Genomic DNA, 25,899 nt, shown 5'->3' on the forward strand with positions numbered 1-25,899 from the left:
AAAATGGCGAGTGATATTGTTTTTTAAAGTTACATTCTTACTAGTTATGAGCATAATATTGAATTGCAATGTATCCGATCCGTAGTTTTTAACTTGAAGAAACATGAATTCCTCCAGTCTTTTAAAACAACACTGCATTGTACCTATCTTTTTATATATGCATTATTACTTGATTATATCTGAAATGTAGTGTATATACAGAAACTGCATACACATAGATGCCTCCAGCACGTAATTGTATAATGGGCATGAGACTCCATTTACCACCTGCCCTTGCGATATTTAACGTCACATGGGGGCGGACTTATGCTGTTGATGGTAGCCTACAGCCCTGCGATCAAAACAAGTATAAGTGGAACGCAGCTAAATTACTGAAGAAAAAAAAATGTCTGCAGTTCGCTGTCTTCTGTGATGGGGAGTCGAAGGACCTGAGGATTCCCCCATAAAATTCTTACTTGTCTGCTCAAGTTGATAAATCATGTCGGTAAGTAGTTTCTTCGCCTAGACCTCTATGTGTTACCTTTGATTTGTCCCCCCTAAAATACAGTTTTTTTTTTAAAGGAACTCAGCCCAACTTTAAATTTACTCTTGAAAGTTGCAATGGTAGAATGCAAAAGGTGCAATTTAGAAATTGGGTAGTGCATCATCAGTTCCTCTTGTCATGTTAGTAGTCATTGCATACCTTAGAGCTATTTATACTAGCCCATGTCAGCTAACGTTTTTAAAAATATTTTCTCCCCCCCATAGAAATTGTTGTAATGTTGTAGTCACTCAAATATAACATGAATACACATTAGACATGGCAAAATGTATAGAATTGCCATAAAATTATCTTTAAAACTGCTAAATGTTATTTGCGCCCTGTGACAAGATGTGTAGAATTTCACACATGAATGAAGGTGCGGATTATTCTCCATCCACCCGAGCTATTGAAGATTTTTAAAGCCAGAATAAAAAAAATGAAATGCATTTCAAAAACAAAAAAAGCTGTGGATTTTTGTCCATCCTCCCCGATTCAGAATATATCATAGTCATGGCACACTTTGTGTAAGAACTATCAAATATTGAAATCCGAAATCGTATTGATTAAAAAATAAAATAAATTAAGGTTTGGTTTATTCTCCATCCACCCGATTCAGAATATACCGTCTTCATAGTCATGCTTGTTTCAATAGCGAGTCACGAGAGAGAACCGAATATCCTGTATAAAACTAATTTACCTCGTAAATAAACCGTCTGATATTAGCTCATGAGGGAACGCTGGGCTGTTTTTCCATAGTAGCCTAATGCTGTGTCCGTGAAATGAGCATATATTTGCTCCAAGCATTACGTGGACTCTGGCCTCTGTCATGAATTGCCACAAACGATTTGGTTAAAAAAAATGCAAAACCTGACAAAGGTAGGTAGAGGGGCAGGTAAGGAAAGGTTTTGAGATTGTACGGGGCTGTTTCCCCAAAAGTATCTTAAGGCTACGTTACTCGCTTAATAAGTAAGAGCATCGTTAACCATTTTTACTAAAGGTTTCTCTTTTTCTTTATCCAGGCAAGTCCGTTGAGAACAAAGTCTTATTTTCAATGACGGACTAGGAACAGTGGGTTAACTGCCTGTTCAGGGGTAGAAGGACAGATTTGTACCTTGTCAGTTTGGGGATTTAGAATTTTTGAACCCTCTAACCACTAGGCTACCCTGCCGCTGTTTATTTAACGATTGCCTCAAACCAGTCCGTCCACTCGTAAACCGCTACATCGTTAGATGCTTTTTTGCTTTCTGTGTCACATACACAGATCTCCGCTAAACACAAAATCAAGATAGTTCTGTCTTTCTGTGACACTAGATACAGTATGTTTCCATGAACCTGTCCAGGGGTTTCTTGTCGACATTAAGAAAGTTTGCATGGAAAATTGATGCGACAATTGCCTGCTAGGATGCGTTTACATTTAACTATCTTGTAGATAAAAACAGCTGGGTGTAGTGACGTCACACACAAAAACATTTTCACAAAACCTACGGTGTCGAATAAAAAGTGTTTCCGTGACCCATTCAGGCAAATTGCGCATTAATATGTTGGCGACAGCCTGTAATGACCTCCCACCTATCGGTTTCATGGCTCAGGTAGCCCGCGAAAGCCATCAAATAATTTGCCACTTTCGAATAATTATGTGCCAATGTATCCCCACGGTTCGTGGCATGGTGAAACTTGCAGTTTGACCAAAGAAAAATACACCCCTGTCGAATGGATAAAAAAATGTTGATCTTTAGAACATTTCTGCTGTAGACTCTGTCATTTCCATTACACATGTCCCAATTTATTTATGCCAAATAAACCTGGGTCAATGGAAACCTGCCTACAAACTAAAAATGCAAAATTGCAATTTTCTTTGCATAACAAAGGATATAAAACCGAGAACTGTATTAAAATATAAATACAGTATAGGCTACATAGACATATATTTCAATAGTTTTATTTAGCTATTTGTACGTTTTTGTCTTTAGGCAAATGTTTTGCCTCAATATTGTAATGAAACAGGCAGGGAGCAGGTCTCCAGCCCTCGACCCTCGACCGAGGTCCGGCGCGCTATCGACTGTGCAGCAAAAGCATGCTCGTGCGGCAGGGTCGAGTTCTGCGCTTATAAACCCAGGGTCGTTACAATATATTTAATGATGTGTAACATGCAGGATGATGTGCCAAATCTTGATTTAGTTTATTATTATTTAAAATTTTAACTCTGCAAGCTAGTTAAGAACAAATTCTTATTTTCAATGATGACCTACCCCGGCCAAACCCTAACTTCGCTGGACCAATTGTGCACCGCCCTATGGGACTCTCAATCACGGCTGGTTGTGATACAGCCTGGAATCGAACCAGGGTCTGCAGTGTTACCTCTAACACTGAGATGCAGTGCCTTAGACCACTGCACCACTCGGGAGCCCAAAAAATGTTGTGCATTATTATTTGTGGTTAGAATATGCCGCCTCAATATTTGATATCTCTCTAGGAGATGATTCGTTGTCACTATTGTGGAATAATTGGAATATTAATCAAAGATTTAAAAGGGAGAACGCTGATCCGAGAGCAGTGCTTCCATTCTTTCGATCCTATCAGTATCGACACATGCCTCTACGATGAACTTAACAAACGTTGTCTCTGCTTGGTGTGTTGGGAAATGCATGTTACATCTTGGGCTGTTGTTGGAAAGAAAGATGCATCATAAACCAATCGTAAACCTAAATTCCAGATCTATGCATCAGGAAACCGGGCCCAACTTTTGTATACTTCCCCAAGATGTAAGGAGAGAATGAGTTTGATTTCCTCTTACCAGAGCTACAGCTAATTGCTTTCACGTGGTATAATAATGAAGTCCACATCATGGCCTCACATACAGTACATTCTTTATTGTGCATGATCAGCTCCTATGATTAGGCATTTCACTGGAGGACTATTGGACAGGTGACATATTAACAGGACTGCATCTGTCTGGCAGAGTTTGGGTAACACCGACAAAGCACGTTCCTGTGTTGTCATTATCTACTTGACTAAGCAAAAAAATATTTGGTACATTTATATATTTGACATTTTGTTGATGTAACCACTGTTCATTGGTTAAGGATTTGCTGCACAGGTCCCAGATCTGGTCTGCTGCCTTGCCTGTATATTGCTGTTCTTTATTGTAGTTATATGGCTCTCTTTTCTCATACAGATGACCTTCGAGGCAGGGAGTAGAGTGACGCTGCTGTTTGACTTCTGGGATGTGCACGGACCCGCAGGTAGGCTAACATTGATGACAGGCCTGTGCCCTCAGGAGAATCTACACAGTAAATCATATAGTTCAGAACCTGTTTGTCTGGCAGTCAAAGTACACTATAACTGCTGTATGCTGCAAATACTGCATCCAAAAAAAGTTATTTTTTACTGCAGTTCAACTGCAGTACACTGCAGTTATTCTGTACTTACTGTGTCCAAAATATTGCAGTTACTGCACTTTCACTACAACTTCAATCTTTTTTTGTAAGGGTGACCTCATTGTAATGTGAATGCACAGTTTACCCCCTTCATCCTGCAGTGTGTTTCAGGTACAACAAATAAACTTCTTGCAAATGAGATATTTTAGATCTGTTTCAATAGGGCCCCAAGTGATGGATGTACTGATTTCTTACATTCTTAGATTAGGTCACTGTTGTAGTCTGTACAGTACTACACTTAGGTTGTAGTCATTAACTTGTTTTTCAACCACTCCACAAATTTCTTGTTAACAAACTATAGTTTTGGCAAGTCGGTTAGGACATCTACTTTGTGCATGACACAAGTCATTTTTCCAACAATGTTTTTACAGACAGATTATTTCACTTTTATAATTCACTGTATCACAATTCCAGGGTCAGAAGTTACACTAAATACACTAAATTGACTGTGCCTTTAAACAGCTTGGGAAATTATGTCATGGCTTTAGAAGCTTCTGATAGGCTAATTGACATAATTTTAGTCAATTGGTGGTGTACCTGTGGATGTATTTCAAGGCCTACCTTCAAACTGTGTCTCTCTGCTTGACATCATGGGAAAATCAAAAGAAATCAGCCACGACCTCAGAAAAAAAATGTAGACCTCTACAAGTCTGGTTTATCCTTGGGAGCAATTTCCAAATGCCTGAAAGTACCACTTTCATCTGTACAAACAATAGGACTCAAGTATAAACACCATGGGACCACGCAGCCGTCATACCACTCAGGATGAAGACGTGTTCTGTCTCCTAGAGATGAACGTACTTTGGTGTGAAAAGGGCAAATCAATCCCAGAACAACAGCAAAGGACCTTGTGAAGATGCTGGAGGAAACAGGTACAAAAGTACAGTGCCTTGCGAAAGTATTCGGCCCCCTTGAACTTTGCAACCTTTTGCCACATTTCAGGCTTCAAACATAAAGATATAAAACTGTATTTTTTGTGAAGAATCAACAACAAGTGGGACACAATCATGAAGTGGAACGACATTTATTGGATATTTCAAACTTTTTAACAAATCAAAAACTGAAAAATTGGGTGTGCAAAATTATTCAGCCCCCTTAAGTTAATACTTTGTAGCGCCACCTTTTGCTGTGATTACAGCTGTAAGTCGCTTGGGGTATGTCTATCAGTTTTGCACATCGAGAGACTGAACTGTTTTCCCATTCCACCTTGCAAAACAGCTCGAGCTCAGTGAGGTTGGATGGAGAGCATTTGTGAACAGCAGTTTTCAGTTCTTTCCACAGATTCTCGATTGGATTCAGGTCTGGACTTTGACTTGGCCATTCTAACACCTGGATATGTTTATTTTTGAACCATTCCATTGTAGATTTTGCTTTATGTTTTGGATCATTGTCTTGTTGGAAGACAAATCTCCGTCCCAGTCTCAGGTCTTTTGCAGACTCCATCAGGTTTTCTTCCAGAATGGTCCTGTATTTGGCTCCATCCATCTTCCCATCAATTTTAACCATCTTCCCTGTCCCTGCTGAAGAAAAGCAGGCCCAAACCATGATGCTGCCACCACCATGTTTGACAGTGGGGATAGTGTGTTCAGGGTGATGAGCTGTGTTGCTTTTACGCCAAACATAACGTTTTGCATTGTTGCCAAAAAGTTCAATTTTGGTTTCATCTGACCAGAGCACCTTCTTCCACATGTTTGGTGTGTCTCCCAGGTGGCTTGTGGCAAACTTTAAATGACACTTTTTATGGATATCTTTAAGAAATGGCTTTCTTCTTGCCACTCTTCCATAAAGGCCAGATTTGTGCAATATACGACTGATTGTTGTCCTATGGACAGAGTCTCCCACCTCAGCTGTAGATCTCTGCAGTTCATCCAGAGTGATCATGGGCCTCTTGGCTGCATCTCTGATCAGTCTTCTCCTTGTATGAGCTGAAAGTTTAGAGGGACGGCCAGGTCTTGGTAGATTTGCAGTGGTCTGATACTCCTTCTATTTCAATATTATCGCTTGCACAGTGCTCCTTGGGATGTTTAAAGCTTGGGAAATCTTTTTGTATCCAAATCCGGCTTTAAACTTCTTCACAACAGTATCTCGGACCTGCCTGGTGTGTTCCTTGTTCTTCATGATGCTCTCTGCGCTTTTAACGGACCTCTGAGACTATCACAGTGCAGGTGCATTTATACGGAGACTTGATTACACACAGGTGGATTGAATTTATCATCATTAGTCATTTAGGTCAACATTGGATCATTCAGAGATCCTCACTGAACTTCTGGAGAGAGTTTGCTGCACTGAAAGTAAAGGGGCTGAATAATTTTGCATGCCCAATTTTTCAGTTTTTGATTTGTTAAAAAAGTTCGAAATATCCAATAAATGTCGTTCCACTTCATTATTGTGTCCCACTTGTTGTTGATTCTTCACAAAAAAATACAGTTTTATATCTTTATGTTTGAAGCCTGAAATGTGGCAAAAGGTCGCAAAGTTCAAGGGGGCCGAATACTTTCGCAAGGCACTGTATATCCACAGTAAAACGAGCTCTATATCGACATAACCTGAAAGGCCGCTCCGCAAGGAAGAAGCCACTGCTCCAAAACCACCATTAAAAAAAGTCAGACTACGGTTTGCAACTGCACATGAGGACAAAGATCGTACTTTTTGGAGAAATGTCCACTGGTCTGGTGATACAAAAATATAACTGTTTGGCAATAATGACCATCGTTATGTTTGGAGGAAAAAGGGGGAGGCTTGCAAGCCGAAGAACACCATCCCAACCGTGATGCATGGGGTGGGCAGCCACATGTTGTGGGGGTGCTTTGCTGTAGGAGGGACTGGTGCACGTCACAAAATAGATAGAATCATGAGGGAGGAAAATTATGTGGATATATTGAAGCAACATCTCCAGACATTAGTCAGGGAGTTAAATCTTGGTCGCAAATGGGTCTTCCAAATGGACAATGACCCTAAGCATACTTCCGAAGTTGTGGCAAAATGGCTTAAACACAACAAGGTCAAGGTATTGGAGTGGCCATCGCAAAGCCCTGACCTCAATCCTATAGAAAATTTGCCCCAAATTTGTAGGCAGAACTGAAAAACGTGTGCAAGCAAGGAGGCCTACAAACCTGACTCCGTTACACCAGCTCTGTCAGGAGGAATGGGCCGAAATTCCCCCAACTTATTGTGGGAAGCTTGTGGAAGGCTACCCAAAACGTTTGACCCAAGTTAAACAATTTAAAGGCAATGCTACCAAAGACTAATTGAGTGTATGTAAACTTGTGAACCACTGGGAATGTGATGAAAGAAATAGTTCTCTACTATTATTCTGACATTTCACATTCTTAAAATAAAGTGGTGATCCTAACCGACCTAAAACAGGGAATTTTTACTAGGATTAAATGTCAGGAATTGTGAAAAACCGAGTTTAAATGTATTTTGCTAAATTGTATGTAAACTTCAACTTTATAGTTCCAGACCGAGCTGTGGTCTCTGATGAACATTATTGCTGTCAGCCATTATAAGCTCTGTTGTCAATGTGTTTGCAGGGATGGTGCTGTCTGTGTTTGTGGTCCTCCTGTTGACTGTGTTCTACGAACTGCTGAAGGTGTGGAAGGTCCAGCTGGGAAAGCCCTTCGAGCAGCCCACTCAACCAGCCTTCCCACGGCCTTTCCCCCCTCCCCTCCACTCCTCAGACCGCCAGGGAAGCAGCGCTGAGTTTGCCAGTAGCCTCTCAGAGTCTTCTCTGGCCCCCACGGAACAGGCTGTTCCCACTCCCTCCCCCATGAACAGGTAGGATTCACACTGGAGCCCATGTCGTTCTCTGTAACATGTTCCAGGGATGCTGGCTTAAATCTACTGCTTCACAAATTGTCAAGAGTGCGCATGTGTAAAAGTATTGCTTCCATCCATCTCCTTGCCCCAACTTGGGCTCAAACCACAGACAACAGTCACCCACAAAGCATCGTTACTTATTGCTCCACAAAAGCCACCGCCCTTGCAGAGCAAGGGAAACTACTACTTCAAGGACTCAGAGCGAGTGACATCACAGATTGAAAAAAATCCACCACTAACTAGCTAGCCATTTCACTCCCTTCCCTCCTGGAGGACCTGAGCCCTGGGACCATGCCTCAGGACTAACTGGCCTGATGACTCCTTGCTGTCCCCAGTCCACCTGGTCGTGCTCCTGCTTCAGTTTAAACTCTTATCTGCAGCTATGGAACAGCCAGAAGAGGACTGGCCACTCCTCAGAGCCTGGTTCCTCTCTAGGTTTCTTCCTAAGTTCCTTCCTTTCTAGGGAGTTTTTCCTAGCCACAATGCTTCTACTTCTGCATTGCTTGCTGTTTGGGGTTTTAGGCTGATGTAAAAGGGCTTTATAAATACATTTGATTGATTTACACATGCACCTGGTTTCCCATGCCTACATAATGTACTGATAAATTATGAATAAAAAAAACAGCTGATAATTAGACCCATGAGAACCTGAACTGTGCACCTCTATATAATGACTCCAGAGAGAGTACTGCAGCAGTCCCAGTTGTATTAGATGGACTGTTGTGGCCCCGTCCGCCTGTGTGGAAAACAACCTGTGGTTACCTAGATTATCCCATTAGCTCACAGCAAAACATTGCCTGCTCCCGCGCATTCTCACTACTTAGAAAAACGTAATGTTAGGACTTCCCTCATGCCCCTTTTCATGATGGTGCTAGCTACCAACTGAAACATTAAGCTAGCCAAGAACAACACAAGCAAATGGTCTACACAGCTACAAGTAGTGAGTGGAGTTAGTTTAGACTTAACAAGTTAAATGTCTTGCCTGTGATGAAATGTTTTTCACACACACAGCTATGTGTAGCTTACTTGGACACCGGGGCCCCACATTTCCCACTGAATATCCCGAAGCAACAGGGCTCTTCTAGCAGGCTACATTTCCCTACATGGAAGCATTGCAACCCGTAGGTTTATTGTTTTTTTTATACCTAATTACATGTACATTGAACAACACAGAAGCTTTTCGGGATGTTTTGTTATTTCTGTATAACAACTTTGACAGTTGGCTCTTTTACAGAATTGATTGCCCCCCATCTAGCCTCAGAGTTTGTTCTGTTAGGTGACCTAAACTGGGATATGCTTAACACCCTGCCAGTCCTACAATCTAAGCTAGATGCCCTCAATCTCACACAAATCATCAAGGAACCCACCAGGTACAACCCTAACTCTGTAAACAAGGGCACCCTCATAGACGTCATCCTGACCAACTGGCCCTCCAAATACACCTCTGCTGTCTTCAACCAGGATCTCAGCGATCACTGCCTCATTGCCTGTATCCGCTACGGAGCCGCAGTCAAACGACCACCCCTCATCACTGTCAAACGCTCCCTAAAACACTTCTGTGAGCAGGCCTTTCTAATCGACCTGGCCCGGGTATCCTGGAAGGACATTGACCTCATCCCGTCAGTTGAGGATGCCTGGTCATTCTTTAAAAGTAACTTCCTTACCATTTTAGATAAGCATGCTCCGTTCAAAAAATGCAGAACTAAGAACAGATACAGTCCTTGGTTCACCCCAGACCTGACTGCCTCGACCAGCACAAAAACATCCTGTGGCGGACTGCAATAGCATCGAATAGTCCCCGGGATATGCAACTGTTCAGGGAAGTCCGGAACCAATACACGCAGTCAGTCAGGAAAGCTAAGGCCAGCTTCTTCAGGCAGAAGTTTGCATCCTGTAGCTCCAACTCCAAAAAGTTCTGGGACACTGTGAAGTCCATGGAGAACAAGAGCACCTCCTCCCAGCTGCCCACTGCACTGAGGCTAGGTAACACGGTCACCACCGATAAATCCATGATTATCGAAAACTTCAATAAGCATTTCTCAACGGCTGGCCATGCATTCCGCCTGGCTACTCCAACCTCGGCCAACAGCTCTGCCCCCGGCAGCTCCTCGCCCAAGCCTCTCCAGGTTCTCCTTTACCCAAATCCAGATAGCAGATGTTCTGAAAGAGCTGCAAAACCTGGACCCGTACAAATCAGCTGGGCTTGACAATCTGGACCCCCTATTTCTGAAACTTTCCGCCGCCATTGTCGCAACCCCTATTACCAGCCTGTTCAACCTCTCTTTCATATCGTCTGAGATCCCCAAGGATTGGAAAGCTGCCGCAGTCATCCCCCTCTTCAAAGGGGGAGACACCCTGGACCCAAACTGTTACAGACCTATATCCATCCTGCCCTGCCTATCTAAGGTCTTCGAAAGCCAAGTCAACAAACAGGTCACTGACCATCTCGAATCCCACCGTACCTTCTCCGCTGTGCAATCTGGTTTCCGAGCCGGTCACGGGTGCACCTCAGCCACGCTCAAGGTACTAAACGATATCATAACCGCCATCGATAAAAGACAGTACTGTGCAGCCGTCTTCATTGACCTTGCCAAGGCTTTCGACTCTGTCAATCACCATATTCTTATCGGCAGACTCAGTAGCCTCGGTTTTTCGGATGACTGCCTTGCCTGGTTCACCAATTACTTTGCAGACAGAGTTCAGTGTGTCAAATCGGAGGGCATGCTGTCCGGTCCTCTGGCAGTCTCTATGGGGGTGCCACAGGGTTCAATTCTCGGGCCGACTCTTTTCTCTGTATATATCAATGACGTTGCTCTTGCTGCGGGCGATTCCCTGATCCACCTCTACGCAGACGACACCATTCTATATACTTTCGGCCCGTCATTGGACACTGTGCTATCTAACCTCCAAACAAGCTTCAATGCCATACAACACTCCTTCCGTGGCCTCCAACTGCTCTTAAACGCTAGTAAAACCAAATGTATGCTTTTCAACCGATCGCTGCCTGCACCCGCATGCCCGACTAGCATCACCACCCTGGATGGTTCCGACCTTGAATATGTGGACATCTATAAGTACCTAGGTGTCTGGCTAGACTGCAAACTCTCCTTCCAGACTCATATCAAACATCTCCAATCGAAAATCAAATCAAGAGTCGGCTTTCTATTCCGGAACAAAGCCTCCTTCACTCACGCCGCCAAGCTTACCCTAGTAAAACTGACTATCCTTCCGATCCTCGACTTCGGCGATGTCATCTACAAAATGGCTTCCAACACTCTACTCAGCAAACTGGATGCAGTCTATCACAGTGCCATCCGTTTTGTCACTAAAGCACCTTATACCACCCACCACTGCGACCTGTATGCTCTGGTCGGCTGGCCCTCGTTACATATTCGTCGCCAGACCCACTGGCTCCAGGTCATCTACAAGTCCATGCTAGGTAAAGCTCCGCCTTATCTCAGTTCACTGGTCACGATGGCAACACCCATCCGTAGCACGCGCTCCAGCAGGTGTATCTTACTGATCCTCCCTAAAGCCAACACCTCATTTGGCCGCCTTTCGTTCCAGTACTCTGCTGCCTGTGACTGGAACGAATTGCAAAAATCGCTGAAGTTGGAGACTTTTATCTCCCTCACCAACTTCAAACATCAGCTATCTGAGCAGCTAACCGATCGCTGCTGCTGTACATAGTCTATTGGTAAATAGCCCACCCATTTTCACCTACCTCATCCCCATACTGTTTTTATTTATTTACTTGCTCTTTTGCACACCAATATCTCTACCTGTACATGACCATCTGATCATTTATCACTCCAGTGTTAATCTGCAAAATTGTAATTATTCGCCTACCTCCTCATGCCTTTTGCACACATTGTATATAGACTCCCCCCTTTGTTTTCTACTGTGTTATTGACTTGTTAATTGTTTATTCCATGTGTAACTCTGTGTTGTCTGCTCACACTGCTATGCTTTATCTTGGCCAGGTCGCAGTTGCAAATGAGAACTTGTTCTCAACTGGCCTACCTGGTTAAATAAAGGTGAAATAAAATTTAAAAAAATAAAATACAGTGGGGGTCAATGTTTTCCCCAATTTGTTGGTGATTGTCGAGGGGAAATTCCTTATGACCTGAATACCGACTTGGAGTATATTACTCTTCTGTCTCCTCTCCACCAGATGGCGTCTCCATGGTATCCAGACAGCCATGCACATCCTGCAGGTGACTCTGGGCTACATACTGATGCTGTGTGTCATGTCCTACAACACCTGGATCTTCCTAGGGGTCATCTTGGGCTCGGTCCTGGGATACTTCATATGGTTCCCACTACTGAGTCAAATCTGATCAAACAATGGAATTGAAAGTTCTTTTCCTGGACTATAGAGCTACAGGGACTAGCTATCCCATACCTGTTGGTCAAAGATTTGATCTGAAGAGCATATCGTAGAAACTCCCATGGTGTATGTCATTCTGACTTTTGTGCACTGATGCGCAATAGATCTCCCTGTGACTGTGTCGCTTATCAAGTTACCCGAAGTGGAAGGTTGTTCCAGTATTTCTTCCCTACTTATACATGATCTTAATTAAAAAGCAAGATGGAGACTTCCATATAGTGACACACATGTACAGCATAGTAGGAGTGATTGAGCCATGATACCTTTTTATCAAAGTTTTATGAAGTTTTACATTGTGTTCAAGCAAGGCAACTGTTACTATGTACTACACATCCACAGTCATCATTTTGACCAGGGCCCGTGAGTAGCTACAGGGCTTGAGTTCAATGTTGTCAACCTGTGGTTACTTGACTTAAGGCAGGGCTGCCAAACCCTTTTCCTGGAGATCTACTGTCCTGCAGGTTTTCAGTCCAACCTTTATTTAGAGTATCTGATTCAGCTGGTTAAGGTCTTGTTGAGCAGCTAATTAGTAGAATCAGGTGTGTTTAAATTAGGGTTGGACTGAAAACCCACAGGACTGTAGATCTCCAGGAAGAGGGTTGGGCAGCCCTGACCTAAGGTTTGTCATTCTACCATTTCACTCCAAGGTCAGACTTCCAGCCAGCACTCTAGTCACAAGACAACATTGAGGAATTGCCACCTTGACAGCACAGAAGCATGTGATGGAGTATTGTAAACTCCATAGATACTGCATGTCAGGCTCATTGGGAAACAGATTGTTCTATTGCTCTGAAATACAGAGGAGAACAGAATCTGGGTCATGTTGTGTTTTTTAATCATTTGCAAGAGAGCCACTGTAGAGAAACCAACCATTTGGTGCCTTTTATATCAAATAAACAGATGAATATTTTCATTTTAATTAGCTATTTTCTGTTGAATTATCCAGTAGCCTAGTTTGAAAACATGGATGAATGCAACACTTTTTTTTCAATGCCTAACGGACTACTCCGTTATCTACTTTCAGGCTTCTAAAGTGGTTTTGTTTAAAAAGTCCCTATTGAGAAATACCCATGTAGACATGTGCTTACTGTTGTTTTAGTGTCATTTTATTCTAATTATCAATAAATACCACCAACTAAGAATTTTCAGAAAATCAAATATGATCTAATTGATTTGAAAATGCATTTTAGTGTAGAGATACAGATGCTCAATAGGAAAACCATAAAATCAACTTATTTATTAATCCATACAACTATACCCAGTCATACATATCACCAAACACAATCAATAAAAAGGTCTTGCATGGAGCTTTACATATAAAATAAGAATATAGCAGAGGCTGGTGCATTGATCACCACACAGTATGTGTCATAAATAAGAAGGAAACCAAAGCACTTTGAGTGAACTAACCCTTTAAATCCTGGAGTTACATGGAAATATTTTCCTCAAGGCTACAAACGGATTAAGTCTGATTTAAGAACAATGTGCCTCAAATATACAGTTTCCATAAACATAGCATTGATAGTTTAGGAAATAATACATTTGATTTCCCTCATTTAAAAGAGTGGGGGAAATGACTTGGTTATTTTCCCATGATTCCCTTTGTTTGGCCAGAAGCGACTGACAGAGGCCTCTTCATGACAAGGTGCATAGCCTGCTGTCAGTCATCCAGACCTCCCACACGCAGACTGAGCATTCTATCTCAATGAGATTCTGCTGATGCGTCACAGTCAAAGTTATCAGCAGAGAAAGTCCCTTTAACAACTGTCATCATAATTATGACGGTGGCATTTTAGTTGCACTGTAGCCGACATGGGACCTCTAGCATTTATAATACGACTGTAGTGACTGCTACCGTTTGAGCAGCTCCCCTCACACTAAAGGGTTGGACTAACATACCTAGAAAATGAGTTCATAAGCAAGTGCCATTTCATGCTGAAGTCATGCACTGTAAAAATATAGTGTTGAAACAATAAGGCCACTTGTGAAAATAATAAAATAATGGTTGAAAAGGAGGCCCAACATACACTTATTCAAGACAAAATGTCTGCCTGGTTTTATACACGTTAAGTCAATGTAAAAACATGTTAAAAAGCAGTGCTCCCAGACCCTGAATACAATGACAGCTACATCTCTATAATGATATGTTATACAGAACAATGTCCATTTCAGTAGAATGACATGCCAGACTGTTTGCATCAACCGCCTGCCTACAGTGCCCCCTACTGCTGAATAAAAGGACATGTAATGACCAGTGGGTGTGTGACTGCCCATGAACCATAGTTATAACTATCTGTCATGCATCTCTGAACATATCCTTAGGGCCCTTGCAGATAGGCCTCTGTAGTGTAATGTGTATCTTCTGCATCCACAATTCTCCCCACATCCCTTATCCAATTCTGACTTTAATTATTTAAATTCCTTAGTGACCACACAATCTAAGGATAATGCAGCAGATACCTGGGGTTCAGTGTCACACACAAAAGCTTGAGGAATAGAGTAAAATAAAATGTACAATTAAGAGAAATTAAACTTGAACAAACATGACTCCAGATGAGAGGTTGGAAGTCGCAGTTAAATAGGCCACTGTTGTAGATGTGACTGTACGGAATATAAACCAGAAAAACAGTGCTGAGGGGTCAGGAATGATCAGTTAACACCGACTAAAATGAAAGGTTTTTTGCTCCCTTGTCCTCCCATTCAAAATCTTATATACAATTTCTGTCTCGCCTTCTGCTGTTTTCCCAGTGAAGTCCTCCCCGATCTCACTCGTTGTGAAGTGCAGTGTCTCCTGGCTCTAAAACCACCACCACCTCTCCTGGGTCGACTAGTGTCCTCTGAGCTTTGCCCTCATTCAAGGCCTCATTGGTAGGCGGCTGGAAGCCTCCGTCATCATGCCCCGAGGATCTGGAGTCGACCAATGGCGGGGCCAGCTCTGCGTCAGAGTCTACGGCACACTCAGTTATCCTCTCTCCATCCTCTTCCTGTACCGCTATCTCTATTTCCTGTATGGCGTTCTTGATGGCCGCCTCATCTTCCTCCCCTTTGCCTTCAATAGCTGCCTCCCCCTTTTCCTGAAGCCCAGCTTCCTGGTATGGACTTCCTGTTTCTACCAGCTGCTCGTTCACTTCCTGTGGGGCGCTCATCCACTGTGGTGACTTCCTGTGCATCTCCTCTACCACGGTGGTGATGAGTGTCACCTCCTCCTCCTTCCCATCCTCCAGCGTCAGCGTCCCTGTACCATTGGTGAGAACAGCTAAGTCCTCCTCTGAAGCCGAGACCATCATCTCCACCGCTGGTTTGCTGTGGTAACAGATCTCCTGCACGCTGTCTGGAGAATCAGGTTCCGTGGGGGTCTTTTGCTCCTTGGGCTCCTGAGCTTTAACCTCCACCTCCTCAATCTCTCCCTCCTCGGGGATGAAGTCCACCCCCGGCACCTCCAGGCATGACTCGTAGGGCAGTGGACCCATCTCATCCAGCTGGATCATGGAGACCACTTGCCTACGCCTCCTGCTGGACTGACCGCCTCCTCCCAGGGCCCCCTCAGGCTCCTCATTCCCACCCCTGAACTGGGTGGCCCAGTCCACCGAGGGGTTCTCCCCCAGCAGGTGGAGGTTGGGGTCGCTGTTGGTTAGGATCATGCTGTCTCTATACAGGTTGTGTTTCTTCTGGACTGCCGCCTCTTTCACAGCTGTAGGCAAACATAGAATCACTACCATGCTAACAGTCCATTTGTATCACATTTACATCAGGGCCATATCAACAGTCACCTCAGAATAGCACTGCTGATCTAAGATGACCATATAATCTTGTTCAGTACTCTGAGATGCTCTGTGAATATGGGCCTAGAAGGACTCTCCAATTATCTAGTCTATGCCAGGCCAGTGTCTCCATGCGTGTCCACCACTCACCCATCATGATGTCCTTGGTGACAGACTGCAGCACCACCTCCTCAAACACGTTCTCCACCAGGATGAACTGGGAGAAGTCCTCAAAGATCAACTCCTGGAAGCGAGGGAGGTCCTGAGAGGTAGGAGATGAGAGGTTACAGACAAATGCACTTAACATAGACAATGTCCCAAGTGGCACCCCAGTCCCTATATAGTGCACTTGACCAGAGGTTATAGGGCTCCATACGGGTGGCTAAAGTCTGAGGGGTATCACTATATTCAGTGAGCCTCACCAGATGGAAGGAGGGAGAGAGCTGCTTCAGCATGTAGGGGATGATGATCTGTAGCAGGGCCTCTTTGAAGAACTTCTTACGCACCGTGCTACTGTCATAGTCATATTTCTGACAGGGACAGAGAGGGATAAAGACACAAGACCTTAGACTCTTTGATCCGTGATGGCAAGGGTTGCAAAATTCCATAACCTTTCCCAAATTCCCAGGTTTTCCGGCTTCCTGATGGGAATATTCCCGGTATCAGGTGGGAAATATTGAATCCTCCAACCAGAATTTTGGGAAAACCTTGGAATTTTTGGAAAGTAACTGGAATTTTGAAACCGTATTGAGGGCAAATCTATTCATCCATTCAATCAATCCATTAATTTGCCTTCATCCTAATCCACCCTCAGACTAACTAACGAACCTTAAGAACTCTGTCTTGACAGCAGTGGATGGTCTTACACAGGTCCTCTCCTCCCTGGACCTTTCCCTCCAGACTCTGGTGGAGCAGATGCTCAAACGTGTACACAGCATTATCCATTTGCTGTTACAGAGGAGAGAGGACATAAGTGATACATGGGGGGGAGGCATTCCTACTGATCTAACGTAGCTCATGACAGCTGTACTTTTATTTTATGGTTGACACACTTGTTTGCCATTAGCATTTCTCAACAAGTTCAAAACACGTGAATGCATCCAACTCGTATTTACTACTTCACAACTAGAAATTACCACCTTCCCACTTTGTTATGAACACAGCATCAGAGCTTCAGAAAACTAAAGTGTTGGTAGTCTGGTGTGGCATGGCACATCTATGCCCACTATGCCTACTAGATGGTGGGATTTGTGGGTTAAGGTCTCACCTCTCTCATGAGGATTTGAGCCCTTTGGATGAACACGGAGGGGCTTGACACATCAAACCTCTGCTGCAGTCCCTCCAGATTCAGCTGCTCCACCTTCTCATAGCAGCTCTGCATCTTCACCGGGTGGAACGCCAGCATAGAGATCTTCTCCATGTGCTGAGAGCGAGAGAGTGATGGTGAAAGGGGCGAGGGGAAAGACGGAGAGAGAGGGAGCGAATGAGAAAGAGGTGGGGGTAGGTAGAGAGACAAAGGGTAGGGGAGCGAGAGAAAGAGTGGGGGTTAAAGACAGACAGACAGAGGGATGAGGACTTGGCACCAAAGACAATCCCCCAGGGTCCCTGCGAACCCCTCTGGTGTGTCCAGTCCGGTGGTCCACTCACCTCCGCCAGTTTGTCCTTGCCCCCTCCGTTGAGCGTGTTCTTGCTGACCTCCACCAGCTCTCTGAAGAAGACGTCTCGGACCTCGGAAAAGCCTCGGCTGGTGGGCTCCATCAGGGCCTCCAGGATGGAGCTGAGGAAGGGCTGGACGCTGCCCCGCAGGAGCTGCCCTGCCCTGGGCAACACCAGAGCTACAGAGTGGGGAGACATGGGGAGTACTGTTAGTTACCATGGTGGTCAGTAGACAGTAAACACCCACACTTCCAGACCACAGTATTACCCAGAGCATTACCTAGCAGCCTAAACTCCACACACAATGGAGTGGATCCGAGACCAGGCTTTGTGGAATCTAGCTTTGACTGCATCGTTTCGCCCAAGGTCAATACTTTAAAAAAAATACAAATTATGAAATGGCCACCTTTGTAGTTACGTGCCTCTGTTTGCTGAAACCATACCTTTCTAATAAACGTTAATCAAATACAACCACCAACTGTTTGCTCATTGGTGTTGCTCTAAGATTTCAACTCAGTGCAAATGCGCATGTGGCAATTGAATCTCAACAAGGAAAAAGTCAGTGGCGTTATTTGATTAACGTTTAATGAAAAGGTATGTATTTCTGCAAACAAAGAAAGGCATGCAACTCCAGAGGACGAACAAAGGTATGCGTTTGGTGTTTCATAATTTAAAGTTAGATTCCACAAAGCCTTGTCTCGGCTTACCCAAAGGCATCAGACTGAAAAGTCCAGAGGAAAGCAAGGGTGGGAACAGGCTCAGGGAACAGAACACTAAAAATAATGACATTATTTGAGGAACAGAACTCGAACCGAAAACGAAAGTGATCTATACTGTTCCGGAACAAAGACGTTATTTTATAAGCATGGAAACTGGTTAATAACGTCCGAACAAAGCGCCTACGCAAAGCCCTCACTCCGTCACTCAGAAACTTATTCCAGCGTCTGCCTGCCAGCTGGAAATCTTTGCTACTGTGTGTGTGTGTGTGTGTGTGTAGATTACCTGCCCCTCCACACTGAAGCATAGGTTACTGTAGTCTCCTGACAACATTACATAGATTACTGTAGCCTCCTGACAACGTTACAGATTACAGTACCCTCCTGACAACGTTACATAGATTACAGTACCCTCCTGACAACGTTACATAGATTACTGTAGCCTCCTGGCAACGTTACATAGATTACTGTAGCCTCCTGACAACGTTACATAGATTACTGTAGCCTTCTGACAACGTTACATAGATTACTGTAGCCTCCTGACAACGTTACATAGGTTACAGTACCCTCCTGACAACGTTACATAGATTACTGTAGCCTCCTGACAACGTTACATAGGTTACAGTACCCTCCTGACAACGTTACAGATTACAGTACCCTCCTGACAACGTCACATAGATTACTGTAGCCTCCTGACAACATTACAAGCCTGATTCAGAAATTAGGGAGAAATGTTTAAAAGAATGTATTAACTTTTTTCAATGCTAGTTAAGGATACTATAGTTATCACGTTTCACATTGGATTTATGAACTACAAAAAGGTAAGACGTTGTTTTTTAATTTTAGTGCTGCTCTGCACACACAAGCCTGTTAGCTAGCTCTGGTTAGTTTGCTCTGGTCCAACGTTAAACCAAATCGAAAGTTGAAAGACATTTAAAGTTCCTCAATAGATGCCGCTCCTCCATCACATAGTGGACCTGTGAGCCCTGAGCCCGGTCTTAAGTGTACCAGTGGTATAAAGTGAACATTGGACTCCAGTGACATCTAAGGAATGCAGTCCTTCAACACTGGCTCCATGGGAAACAAATCACAAGAAAAAAAAAAAGTGCCCTTTCTCTTTTTAGGTGGAATGGTGACGGTGCTAGAATAAAATAGTGAAAGATGCTTTAGGGTTAAAACAAACAGGCAGACAAGAGCATGAGAGAGAGAGAGCTAAGATGAGGTAAAGAAAGAGATGGGAGTAAGGGAAGAGAGAGAGAAAGTGGGAGAGAGTAAAGAAACAGAGTCAAAGTTTGAAATATGAGAGGGAAAGGGAGGGTCAGTTACAGTACAGGATCCCTCTGGTGGCAATTGTCCATAGAAATTCACTAGTAACATGATGCCATAGTCTAATACTGTAGTGTTACTCAATGGCTGCATCCCAAATGTCTCCCTATTCCCTATATAGTGCACTACTTTTGACCACGGCCCATAAGGCTCTGGTCAAAAGTAGTACACTATGTAGAGAATAGGGTGCCATTTGGGATGTAGCCAGTAACTGGTCTTACTGCTTTACTGTGCCAATAAGCCCGTCGCTCTGTACACAACAAACCAAAACCACTAGAAATGACAAAGAGTAGGCACTCTAACAATGGACATTACAGACGCTAAGACTGCAGAAGTACAATTGTTGAGAGAACTAACACAGTGTGATATGATTAGGATCTCTTTTAGTCCCGATTTGGATGAAGTCTACATATCAGTATGGAGTGTTTTCTATGGGTTCCGTGTGTGTGCATGCCTCTCACCGCGGATCTTGCCGCTGACGTGTTCCTTGGAGGTGATTATCTGGTCCATATCTGTGCGTAACACTGTGTCTAGACGGGATGTCTGAACCTCACAGGCCTGGACTAAAGCCTCATACTGAGCCTGGGTCTGAGACAACACCTGCTTATACACCGCCGCAGAGATCTGTAGAGGGGGAGAGAGAGAGGTTGAACACACACTCTGCATCCCAAATGGCACCCTATTCCCTACATAGTGCACTACTTTTGACTGTGGCCCATAACTAGTGCACTATGTAGGCATGTCAAATGAAATGCACTATTTAGGGTGCCATTTGGGATGAGGACCGTTTGACCAGGGCCCATGACATTAGCTGAACCATACAGTGGCAAGAAAAGGTATGTGAACATTTTGGAAATACCTGGATTTCTGCATAAATTGGTCATTACATTTAATCTAATCTTCATCTAAGTCACAGCAATAGACAAACAGTCTGCTTAAACTAATACTACACAAACAATGATACATTTTCATGTCTTTATTGAACACACTGTGTAAACATTCACACTGCAGGGTGAGAAAAGTATGTGAACCCTTGGATTTAATAACTGGTTGACCCTCCTTTGGCAGCAATAACCTCAACCAAATGTTTTCTGTAGTTGCGGATCAGACCTGCACAATGGTCAGGAGGAATTTTGGACCATTCCTCTTCACAAAACTTTCAGATCAGCAATATTCTAGGGATGTCTGGTGTGAACTGCTCGAGGTCATGCCACAGCACAGCATCTCAATCGGTTGAGATCAGGACTCTGACTGGGCCACTCCAGAAGGCATATTTTCTTCTGATGAAGCCATTCTGTTGTTGATTTAATTCTATATTTTGGATCATTGTCCTGTTGCATCACCCACCTTCTGTTGAGCTTCAATTGGTGGACAGATAGCCTAACATTCTCTTGCCAAATGTCTTGATCAATGGAAAAATTAATTCACAAGTTTATGATAGCAGCTGTCCAGGCCCCGAGGCAGCAAAGCAGCCCAAACCATGATGCTCCTTCTACCATACTTTACAGTTGGGATGAGGTTTTGATGATGGTGTGCTGTGCCTTTTTTTCTCCACACATAGTGTTGTGTGTTCCTTCCAAACAACTCAACTTTAGTTTAATCTGTACCAAGAATATTTTGCCAGTAGCGCTGTGGAACATCCAGGTGCTCTTTTGCAATCTTCATATATGCAGCAATGTTTTTTTTGGACAGCAGTGGCTTCTTCCGTGGTGTCCTCCCATGAACACCATTCTTGTTTAGTGTTTTATGTATTGTAGACTCATCAACAGAGATGTTAGTATGTTCCAGAGATTTCTGTAAGTCTTCAGCTGACACTAGGATTCTTCTTAACCTCATTGAACATTCTGCATTGTGCCCTTGCAGTCATCTTTGCAGGACGGCCACTAATAGGGAGAGTAGCAACAGTGCTGAACTTTTTCCATTTATAGACTATTTGTCTTATCGTGGACTGATGAACATCAAGGCTTTTAGAGATACTATTGTAAACCCTTTCCAGCTTTATGCAAGTTAACAATTCTTAATCTTAGGTCTTCTGAGATCTCTTATGTTGGAGGCATGGTTCACATCAGGCAATGCTTCTTGTGAATAGCAAACTCAAACTTTGTGATTGTTTTTTATAGGGCAGCTCTAAACAACATCTCCAATCTCGTCTCATTGATTGGATGAAGAGCAGATCAAATTTGATGACCAATTTATGTAGAAATCCCTGTAGTTCCAAAGGGTTCACATACTTTTTCTTGCCACTGTAGATAGATAGCTTTTAGGCTTACATTAGCTACAACTTTAGCGTAATGAAGTTAACTTACAACAAACCAGGCTTCATTTGACCAATATCATGCAAATCATTACATGAAAAATGTTTAATTGTGCCTGAAAATGTTGGTAATTCACTGGGGAGTTGCTGCTTGCAGTTCCTGCTTGCCGTGTTCTGAGATTCCCTTAAAGCTACAGTGACCAATTTGAGAGTAACAGGCTAATTACAGCAATTCCAGGTAAAATATCTATAAAACAAGTCTCAAGTATAAGGTACATGTCTATACATTTCAGCTGTTTCAAAAACATTGCTCTGCTATTAAGATTTTTACTATAGGAGCAAACATTTCTCTTGGATACTATTTCGTTTACACTAACTGCTTGGCGGGAGCAGTCTCGCACGCGGAGGTGGCGTAAGAGATGTGAAAAATTAATCAAGATTCTAGTCTTTACACTATTGTAATACATCTAGCCGCGGGTAGTTTTTCCGATTGCTCTCGGGAATCTATCCTAATGTAAATTCACTCTGTAGGGAATAGGGTGCCATTTGGGACGCCGGCTCAATCAGCGATGTGATTAGGAATGACTATGTGACCTGAATGGGAAAAACTTTGGTCGGGGGAAACTCCAGGTTCTAGGAAAGAACACAGTGCAGCATGTAGGAGGGACAACAACTCACCAGCATCCAGTTCCTCTGTCGCTGTTGAATCTTCCCCTTTAGACGAGGACCAATCAGACTCCTCAACTCTGGATGGAGGGTCTCCATCACTAGGTTGGCTAGGATCTACACACACACACACACACACACACACACACACACAAACACTTTATGCATTATCACTTAAACACTCTTTAAAGTGTGTGTAGGAGGTGTCTCTATAAATAACCCAGAGGAGTAACTAGTGGTTGGCAAAACTTGGCATTAATTAAAAGAATAAGACTTCAGAGAAGCTTTGTTGTTTGAGTCAGGTGTTTCCACAACAGAGAAAATGACATGGTGTGTTGTGTCAGCTGTGACACTTCAAACGGCAACAAACACACAACTCAACCTATGAGTGCAGGAACAACTTCTGAGTCACCCATATGAATGGGTTGAGTGGTGTGTGATTCTGAGGATTTAGTACATGAGTCCATGGAAGTGGGAAAGAGGGCAGTGATGTTGAAGCACTACAATGAGAAACAGCATTATGTGGCTCCTCTAAAAAACATAATAATAACTAAATGTATGAGTAAGGTGCCGTTCCCAATACAAGGTACCATACAATACCTATTAATACAACACCAATACAAGGTACCATACAATACCTATTAATACAACACCAATACAAGGTACCATACAATACCTATTAATACAACACCAATACAAGGTACCATACAATACCTATTAATACAACACCAATACAAGGTACCATACAATACCTATTAATACAACACCAATACAAGGTACCATACAATACCTATTAATACAACACCAATACAAGGTACCATACAATACCTATTAATACAACACCAATAGAAGGTACCATACAATACCTATTAATACAACACCAATACAAGGTACCATACAATACCTATTAATACAACACCAATACAAGGTACCATACAATACCTATTAATACAACACCAATACAAGGTACCATACAATACCTATTAATACAACACCAAATAGTTGAAATAGTCAACTGGATTAAAAACTGGAATATGTATTCAGTGCTATGGTATTGTCTCCCTAATCTCAGCACCCACAACTCCATGAAATACTATTTTCTCTCTAAAATGAAGTAAAATACTCACACACTCCAAAGAAGCCCAACACACATACATCTGCTGAGAGTGGGTTTGTCAGAGGGCCAGTTCTCCATTTCCATTAAATGGAAAATAATACAGGGTATAAATAAGATCTGAATATTAAAACACAGCATTCAGTCAGTACCATCTAAACGTGCAGTGGTCTTGGCTGCAGATTACAAAACCATAACCATGTGTTTTAATTGAATATGCTTGGACCAGGGCTTGACTTGGCCCACTCTGCTTTAGACCTAATTGAATAACCGTCTCAATGCGGTCCAGGCAGCATATTGGAGCTGAAAGTGGCTAGATACATGACATGCAGGAGATGTTTTCCTTGAGCATAGATGTCCATATAAAACTACTGTGTTGGTGAGGTACAGTTCATATTTTAGGATGCTCTGGTGCAACTAAGCTAGAAACACACTATTAGTCCTTCCAGGACAGCTGTTATTACACTGAGCAAACATAAAACACAACATGCAACAATATCTAATTTTACTGAGTTACAGATCATATAATGAAATCATTCAACTGAAATAAATTCTTTAGGCCCTAATCTGTGGATTTCACATGATATAGATATGCATCTGTTGGTCACAGATACCTTTAAAGAAAGGTAGGGGAGTAGACCATAAAACAAGTCAGTATCTAGTGTGACCACCATTTGCCTCATCCATCTCCTTCGCATAGAGTTGATCAGGCTGTTGATTGTGGCCTGTGGAATGTTGTCCCACTCCTTTTCAATGGCGAAGTTGTGCGAAATTGCTGGATATTGGCAGAATCCGGAACACACTGTCGTACACGTCGATCCAGAGCATCCAAAACATGCTAAATGGGTGACATGTCTGGTGAGTATGCAGGCCACGACAATGGGCCTCAGGATCTCGTCGCAGTATCTCTGTGCATTCAAATTGCCATCGATAAAATGCAATTAAAGTTCGTTGTCTGGAGCTTATGCCTTCCCATGCCATAACCTCACCGCCACCATGGGGCACTCTGTTCACAATGTTGCCATACATGTGGTCTGCGGTTGTAAGGCCGGATGGACGTACTGCCAAATTCTCTAAAACGACATTGAAGGCAGCTTATGGTAGAGAAATTAACATTAAATTATCTGTCAACAGCTCTGGGGGACATTTCTGCAGTCAGCATGTCAATTGCACACTCCCTCAAAACTTGAGACATCTGTGGCATTGTGTTGTGTGACAGAACTGGACATTTTAGAGTGGCCTTTTATTGTCCCCAGCACAAGGTGCACCTGTGTAATGATCATGCTGTTTAATCAGCTTCTTGATATGCCTCACCTGTCAGGTGGAGTGGATGGATTATCTTGGCAAAGGAGAAATGCTCAATAACAGGGATGTGAACAAATTTGTTCCCAAAACTTGAGAGAAATAATCTTTTTGTGCTTATGGAACATTTATGGGGTCTTTTATTTCAGCTCATGAAACATGGGACCAACACTTTACATCTTGCATTTATATTTTTGTTCAGTATACACAGGGCCATGATATTGACATGATTAGTCATGGGTGCCTGTCCGAATAGCACCCTATTCCCTATAGTGGAGTAATTTTGTCCAGGGCCAGTTTAGGGTGCACTATAGAGGGAATACGGTGCCATTTCAGATGCAGACCTACTGTCTAATGCCCAACACTTGGACCCCTTTAAAGTTTAGTGTCTCATTTCTACTGAGTAAGTGTGATCACTTCAGAACTTCACAGAGTAACAGTGTCCCGTCCCAAATGGCACCCTATTTCCTTTACACCGCAATACTTTATCAAGTGAAACCAGAGTGATTTGACTCAGGGAATGACACCACTTAGTCCCTACTTGTACCTTTACAATGGTAGCAAGCAAAAAACCCACTCCCAGTCCCACAGTAGGCACAAACAAGTCGACAGTGGGGAGTGTTGATGATAATCGGGGGAAGAATATGAGTGAAATGGAGCTAGAAATTGAGCTCTTTAAGGGGAGACCCCACTAAGAGGAGCAGGGGTTTAGGATCACTTACAGAGGAAGGTGGTGAGGTACAACATGTTCTCTACACTGTTTTCTCAGGGGAAGAGTATTTTCTCCTTCCACATGTACTCTCAGATAAACAGTCAATCCTCAACAAACAGCTGTGAAATACAGACCGGCTGCCTGACTGACATCCATCATGGCCACTGACCACTCAAGAGGTTTAGCTAAGGCCGGGAATGACCTGCTGTAAGATTGGTTAGCG

At 43.2% G+C, this 25,899-nt stretch overlaps 2 protein-coding genes across 3 annotated transcripts in view; one reads left to right on the forward strand and one right to left on the reverse strand.

Moving 5' to 3' along the window:
* Nucleotides 1-80: 80 nt before the first annotated feature.
* LOC112220337 (probable low affinity copper uptake protein 2) lies at nucleotides 81-13,311 on the forward strand. Of its 2 annotated transcripts, none has more exons than XM_024382157.2 (4): nucleotides 81-484; nucleotides 3,699-3,765; nucleotides 7,494-7,737; nucleotides 11,954-13,311. In XM_024382157.2, the coding sequence occupies exons 1-4, from the start codon at nucleotides 479-481 to the stop codon at nucleotides 12,117-12,119; spliced, it is 483 nt and encodes a 160-aa protein (XP_024237925.1). In that variant the 5' UTR covers nucleotides 81-478; the 3' UTR covers nucleotides 12,120-13,311. The 2 variants fall into 2 exon arrangements, with proteins under 2 accessions (XP_024237925.1, XP_024237924.1); XM_024382156.2 differs by lacking the exon at nucleotides 81-484 and adding an exon at nucleotides 1,233-1,399.
* Nucleotides 13,312-13,391: 80 nt separating this feature from the next.
* Nucleotides 13,392-25,899, reverse strand: part of LOC112220357 (protein Niban 2-like) — a 40,275-nt gene continuing 27,767 nt past the window's right edge. The window contains exons 7-14 of the mRNA XM_024382202.2: nucleotides 22,561-22,665; nucleotides 20,090-20,252; nucleotides 17,578-17,765; nucleotides 17,198-17,353; nucleotides 16,759-16,878; nucleotides 16,353-16,460; nucleotides 16,081-16,192; nucleotides 13,392-15,860 (exon numbers count right to left, since the gene is read on the reverse strand). Coding sequence (XP_024237970.1) covers nucleotides 14,935-15,860; nucleotides 16,081-16,192; nucleotides 16,353-16,460; nucleotides 16,759-16,878; nucleotides 17,198-17,353; nucleotides 17,578-17,765; nucleotides 20,090-20,252; nucleotides 22,561-22,665 — 1,878 coding nt within the window. The 3' untranslated portion in view covers nucleotides 13,392-14,934. The remainder of the gene's footprint in view (nucleotides 15,861-16,080; nucleotides 16,193-16,352; nucleotides 16,461-16,758; nucleotides 16,879-17,197; nucleotides 17,354-17,577; nucleotides 17,766-20,089; nucleotides 20,253-22,560; nucleotides 22,666-25,899) is intronic.

This window comes from Oncorhynchus tshawytscha, linkage group LG20 (assembly GCF_018296145.1).
Source record: "Oncorhynchus tshawytscha isolate Ot180627B linkage group LG20, Otsh_v2.0, whole genome shotgun sequence".
Classification (NCBI taxonomy): domain Eukaryota; kingdom Metazoa; phylum Chordata; class Actinopteri; order Salmoniformes; family Salmonidae; genus Oncorhynchus; species Oncorhynchus tshawytscha.

Bases quoted from the DNA above. Each gene is read 5' to 3' on its own strand.
- LOC112220337 (XM_024382156.2), top strand. The intron at 3,766-7,493 runs GTAGGCTAACAT...ATGTGTTTGCAG, and splicing joins GGATGTGCACGGACCCGCAG to GGATGGTGCTGTCTGTGTTT. The intron at 7,738-11,953 runs GTAGGATTCACA...CCTCTCCACCAG, and splicing joins ACTCCCTCCCCCATGAACAG to ATGGCGTCTCCATGGTATCC.